General features: G+C 47.5%; 1 protein-coding gene across 1 annotated transcript in view; it reads right to left on the bottom strand.

The window, feature by feature from the left end:
- The window catches only part of ZBTB37 (zinc finger and BTB domain containing 37), a 36,284-nt gene that overhangs the window by 19,915 nt on the left and 9,787 nt on the right, over positions 1–6,582 (bottom strand). The window contains exon 3 of the mRNA XM_048860327.2: positions 5,554–5,653. Coding sequence (XP_048716284.1) covers positions 5,554–5,653 — 100 coding nt within the window. The remainder of the gene's footprint in view (positions 1–5,553; positions 5,654–6,582) is intronic.

Here is a 6,582-nt window from a genome sequence, read left to right as displayed (position 1 = left end):
CACATGCTCAGTCTTAAGTACACACTTAAGTGCTTAGCTCAATGGGGCTTTTGCTCTGAGGACTAATAGATTACCTAACTTGTTCCCTGGGATCTGGGAAGATAAATATGGCTATCATCAGTATGGCACTTAGCTGAATCGAGTTTTGGATCAAACGTACCAATGCTGTGTTCACTACCCAAACCAGTGCCCTTTTATTAAAATATTGGTGTTTCCTTTTTTGATATTACTTGTAAAAAGAAAAGTAAGTGAATGGTCAGAGATTTAGTATGATGAAGGCAAAATAAGTATGAAAATTACATCTGAAGAGCTCTAGGTATTTCACAGGCAATGAATTATATCTCACCAATGGGACGTGAAGTCAGTATTACCCCACTTTACAGAAGGGAACCTCAGGGCAGAGAGGGTTTAAATGACTCGCTCAAGGTCACAAAGCAAGGAACAGCATGCGGATGTCCTGATTTTCTGTAGTATCTGGCTGGTGAATCTTGCCCATATGCTCAGGGTTTAGCTGATCGCCATATTTGGGGTCGGGAAGGAATTTTCCTCCAGGGCAGATTGGAAGAGGCCCTGGAGGTTTTTCACCTTCCTCTGTAGCATGGTGCACGGGTCACTTGCTGGAGGATTCTCTGCTCCTTGAAGTCTTTAAACCATGATTTGAGGACTTCAATAGCTCAGACATAGGTGAGAGGTTTTTCGCAGGAGTGGGTGGGTGAGATTCTGTGGCCTGCGCTGTGCAGGAGGTCAGACTAGATGATCATAATGATCCCTTCTGACCTTAGTATCTATGAATCTATTATCTTATTAAACTAGAAAGAAGGGTAGCCAAGCGTGGCTCTTTAACCCCAACTTGGAAGCTAGGACAACCATTCACATTGCTATTCCTGGCCAGCTACCACACTCATACTGAACTGACACAAATACATAGTCCCCTGGATACCTGCACTCTTGCCTGCAGGTTGGGAGGACACAGCACTTGCATTTGAAGTGTTACGCCAGTTTCATAAAATGCCATATCCCCAGACAGGTAGCCCATGTAACCCCGGAAGGGCCGTCCCTTCAGCGGGGAAACATGGAGCATGTGGCAGCAGGAGCATTCCAGTGCCAGGTGCCTCACCATTCCATCATGCTTAGAACAGAAAGCTTGGACGAAATGAAAGGAACAAAACCACAGCACGTTATATGAAAGTGCTGCCCACAGGTACTCTATTTACACCCGCCATACAAAGCCAAGGGGAGCAGGGTGATGTAACGCTTGATCATTGGTGTGGCTAGAAGTGCACAATTCCAACCAGCCTTTTCAACTGGAGTTTAAGGCCATTTCTGTATGGAGAAGCAGTAGCCTTTTCATACTTAGGGTAGCAACTACTGTCCTGCCCTGCCCTATATGTTTAGCTTGATCTGAACATTTCTGGATTTCTTCTGAAGGCACAATAGGATGTTTTTGCAAAGTATGATGAAAATCCAAGGTATTTTTATCTTATGGCACATTACAAACCTACTGTCATAACCATACAGCTAAGGGTAGCCTAGAATTCCTCCTTACCTGTAAGGGGTTAAGAAGCTCATATAACCTGGTTGGCACCTGACCAAAAGGACCAATGGGGAAAGAAGATACTTTCAAATCTTGCGGGGTGGGGGAGGCTTTGTTTTGTGGTTCTCTTGGGAAGCAGAGAAGCATCAGATCAGAAAACTCCTCCTATAGACCATCCTATAAGTCTCTCATATTACAAAAATTGTAAGTAAAAGCCAGGCAAGGTGTGTTAGATTATCTTTTGTTCTGCTTGTGAATTTTTTACAATGTGGTAGGCGTGTCGGGAAAATGCCACGTCCAGTTTCCACTTTAGGGCTCTGAACTGCCGACGGGAATGCTCAAGTGTTAGCCCCATTCTGATTCTGGCCTGTTTTTTAAAAAGTTCATAACTGTTCATGTGTTCCTTAGGTATTTCAGCCGCCACCTCTGCTAAGGGTCCACTGAGCTGCGGCCTGAGCTCTATCATGTATTGGTCTGCAGAGATGCTGTACTCAAGGCAGGCCCTTTCGAAATTTTCCAAGGCGGCCTCGGTATCATCGCCTGCCTTGTAGATGGGGAACTTTCTGGGATGGGAAGCGGTACCTGGAGAAGGATTACTAGGGTTGTCTGGTATATTCTGCCCTTGCCATCTCTAACTCCAGTTCATGCTTCCTCTCTCTTTCCCTCTCCTCCTGAGCATGCTTCCGGGCCTCCCACTGGGCCTCCATAGCTCTCTCATGGGCAGCTTTTTCTGCCTCCATCAGTCTATCATGTTCTTTTGGTCTCTCATCAGCTTCAAATCTGGCTAATTCTAATTTCTTTTTGACGTCACTGTCAGTCATCCTAGCCTTTCTGTGTTTCATCTAGCCCAGAGGTCTCAAACTCAAATGACCACGAGGGCCACATGAGGACTAGTACATTGGCCCGAGGGCCGCATTACTGACACCTCCCCCCTGCCCCGCTGCCCTCAGCCCTGCCCCCACTCCACCCCTTTCATGAGGCCTCGCCCCTGCCCCACCTCTTCCCACCCCTCCCCTGCCCCATTCCAACCTCTTCCCTGAAATCCCCACCCCAACTCCACCCCCTCCTCCACCACCTGCAGGAGGGGTGTGGCGGGAGCTCAGGGCAGGGAGTTGGGGTGTGGGGTGCAGGAGGGGTGTGGGGTGCGGCGGGGGTCAGGGTGCGACAGGGGGCTCAGGGCAGAGGGTTGGGCTGCAGAGTGCGGCAGGGGGCTCAGGGCAGGGGGTCAGGGTGCAGGAAGGGTGCAGGGTGCAGCAGGGGGCGCAGGGCAGGGGGTCGGGGTCCAGCAGGGGGCGCAGGACAGGGGTGCAGGGTCCGGCAGGGGGCACAGGACAGGGGGTTCGGCTGCAGGAAGGGTTCGGGGGGCAGGCTCTGGCCCCGGTGTGCACCGGGGGCAGGGCAGGGAGGCCCCCGCACTGCTCCGGGAAGCGGCCGGGACCTGGGGGAGGGGGGCACAGGGGTCTGTGTGTTGCTGTTGCCGGGAAGGCCAATGGGAGCTGCTGGGGACGGTGCCTGGAAGCAACAGCAACACACAGACCCCTGTGCCCCCTCTCCCCTAGGTCCCGGCCACTTCCCGGAGCGGCGCAGGGGCAGGACAGGCAGGCAGGGAGCCTGCCCTGCCCCCGGTGCACGCTGGGCCGGAGCCACTCTAGGTAAATGCTGTGAGGGGGACCGTGGGGAGCTGGTGGGCTGCAGGAAATAGCCCCACGGGCCGCGTGTTTGAGACCCCTGATCTAGCCTAACCCGAGAGCTAGAAAGAAAACAAAACAAAACAAAAAAAACACACTTGTGAATTCCCCTGCAGGAGGTTAACTACCCTGCCCTCAGACAGAGAACAAAACCTCCAGGTGCTCCCAGCTTTAAAAAAAAAAAACCTCCCTGCTTTCCAAGCAGCCAAAAGGAAAAAAAAACTGTCCTTTTAAAATCCTACTGTGCTTTTGATTCAAAATGATCCCACCGTGCTGCCACCAAGTCAGGGTTCCTTCCCCACTCTGAACTCTAGGGTACAGATGTGGGGACCCATATGAAAGACCCCCTAAGCTTATTTCTACCAGCTTAGGTTAAAACTTCCCCAAGGCACAAATTCTTTGCCCTTGGATGGTACGCTGCCACCACCAAGTGATTGAACAAAGAATCAGGGAAAGGACCACTTGGAGTTCCTATTCCCCCAAAATATCCCCCCCAAACCCTTACACCCCCTTTCCTGGGGAGTTTGAGAATAATATCCTAACCAATTGGATACAGAGTGATCACAGACCCAAACCCCTGGGTCTTAGGACAATAGAAAAATCAGTCAGGTTCTTAAAAGAAAGATTTTATTAAAAAAAAAAAAAAAAAAAAAAAAAAGGTAAAAATCACCTCTTGTAAAATCGGGATGGAAAATAGCTTTACAGGGTAACAAAAGATTCAGAAACACAGCAGAACTTCCTCTAGGTTTCGTTTCAAAGTTACACAAAACAGGAATAAACCTCCCTCCAGCAGAGGAAAAATTCACAAGCAGAACAAAAGATAATCTAACATGCCTTGCCTGGCTTTTACTTACAATTTTTGTAATATGAGAGACGTTTAGGATGGTTTATAGGAGAAGTTGTTTTCTGACCTGATGCTTCTCTGCTTCCCAAGAGAACACACAAAACAAAGCCTTCCCCCGCCCCAAGATTTGAAAGTATCTTCTTTCCCCATTGGTCCTTTTGGACAGGTGCCAACCAGGTTATTTGAGCTTCTTAACCCCTTACAGGTAAGGAGGAATTCTAGGTTACCCTTAGCTGTATGGTTATGACACCTACCAATCTGAATTTCTGACTTTTGTCTAACTTTCCTTGGTCTCTCCTCCAGCTTACAACAGCCTGTTACTAACCTTCAAACTTCCCATAAAGTTAAGTCTCCTTGAAAACTCAGGCACCTGCTCTATGTGAAAAAAACAGTTTGTCATAAAGCTATTAACAATGGACAGTCAGGGGCCCAATCCTGCTTCCATTGACAGTTATGGATCCAATCCAGCACCATTAATGTCAAAGGGTATTTTCTATCATTGACCTCAATGGGATCAGGAGCAGTCACTTTGGGCCTGGATTTCAGAGATACGGAGCGCCCATAGCTGGACTTCAACTGGAGTCCTGGGTCCTATGCCTGAGAGAGAGAAAGAGAGAAGTGGCTGCCAACTCTATTGGCCAACTCCAGCTTAGTAAGAACACAAGAGTCCTTCTCCAGATGACTCTTATAGAGCTATTCCTTTGGCTCAAGCAGTAGATGCAAATTTTTTTAAAGCTGTAGTCCTGGCTCTGTAGCTGTGCATGGTTTCATCTGGAGAGGTGGTAGCCTCCCACTGTTCAGGTTGATTTTAGTTCCCCATTATAACAACAAAATCCTCATGCTTTCCGGGTTTATGAACCAGTGACTGACAAAGTGTGGGTGCTTAACATTTACTTCACTGAGTACGTACATTCAGAGAGTAAAAGCCTTTAATATGTCTGCTTTTTGACATCTTTGCAAAATGTCTTTTTCCTTGTATTCCTCTATCCCTCAAAGACATGTTTTTAAATGACCGTAGGTGCACTTTTATCACCCCATCAAGGACATCAGTGAAGACGGACCCCAGAACCATCAGCACAAGCTCCTAACACCTGAACTATTCAAGTTAGCTGGAAACCAATAGACAGCTTTTATCTTCTATGACTCTAGCTATCTGAGGGCATTTTTAGCGGGAAAAAATCCCTCCAGAACTACTATCAACACAGCTGCACCCATGGCAGCATCAGCAGGAGTTTGTGTAAACATGGTTTGGTGGTCTTCTTGTTCTTTTAATCCAAGTGTGAGTTACCTCTTATGTCATTTATGAAACCCAAGCACTTAAAAAGCAAGGGAATAAATAGCAAAGGTCATCCTAAGTTTTACATTGCCACAGACACATACAGCATTTCTATCAAGTATAACATGCATATGTGGTCACAATACAGTAACTGTAACTTTCCAACACCATCATTCACTGGTTATCCAAACCCCTGAGCTAGGTTGTGTACCTGGGAATTGGGCTGCTTAGGCTCATCCATCCGCCCGGGAGACTCACTTTTCGATCTGTACCGCTCAGTTACAGTAACCATGCTGCCAGAAGGACTAAATCTGTGGGGGTGAAGAGTGTAAATAGAGTTTTTAATGGCTATCGGTGCAGTATGGTCAGTACATGTACTGGGGGGCAAGGGAAGCACCTGCAGAGAATCTCTTCTTCCCCATCAGGAGACAGAATATGGAGCAGTGCAAATGTAAAAAACACCAGGACAGACTGGTCTGTTCTTCCAGTGTTAATATCTGAAATATGAAACTGGGTCAACCAACTTGATTCAGGAATAGGCAGATTTTTGATTGCTACTAAAATAAAAAGGGAAATGGGATAGCGCACTGACTCAGGCAGCACTGCAAGAGAAGAAACCTCTGCTCAAAAGGCACCTCCAGTCTTCCAACTCCCTGGGCAAGTATAGATGAGGGATGTCCCACAGATGATGCAGATGGCTTCAGGGAAGGAGTGGTGGAAGTTGTGTGTGGTGAAAAATGATGGATACCCAAGTGTCTAAGGCCAGCTGATCTAAGGAGAGGAATGAATCACAGAAATTAGAAATGAGACCTGCCCAGAGCTAGTTTGTTCCCTTGAAGGCCAGCCCAGGATCGTTACCTCCAGTATAGTTTTCAGAGCTTTTATAGTTTTAAATGATGGGGTATCCACCATTTCCAGGAAGCTGCTCTCCCAGAGGACTGGAGGGTTTGGGATGGGAGAGAAGAAAAGGAACGGTGAGGAAAAGCACCACAAATACAGCTGGGACCTTTTGCTTTAATCAGAACAAATGAGGCAGTGGGATAGGGAGTTGACAACACAAATATAATCACTTCCTATAAATGAAGGCCTTCTGCTCTTACCAGAGAAACTGTCACATCAGGAAAGAACAGTGGTTCATCCAATCCCATGTTCTCTTTCTCAAAGTGGCCAGATGACAGCTGCTTCAGAGGAATATTTAACACCCTCCACAACACACTGAATTCTGCAATCCTGTACCACG

Source organism: Caretta caretta, chromosome 8 (assembly GCF_965140235.1).
Source record: "Caretta caretta isolate rCarCar2 chromosome 8, rCarCar1.hap1, whole genome shotgun sequence".
Lineage (NCBI taxonomy): Eukaryota > Metazoa > Chordata > Testudines > Cheloniidae > Caretta > Caretta caretta.
Note: the sequence above shows the minus strand (reverse complement) of the source record. Positions and strands in the feature narration are given on the sequence as shown.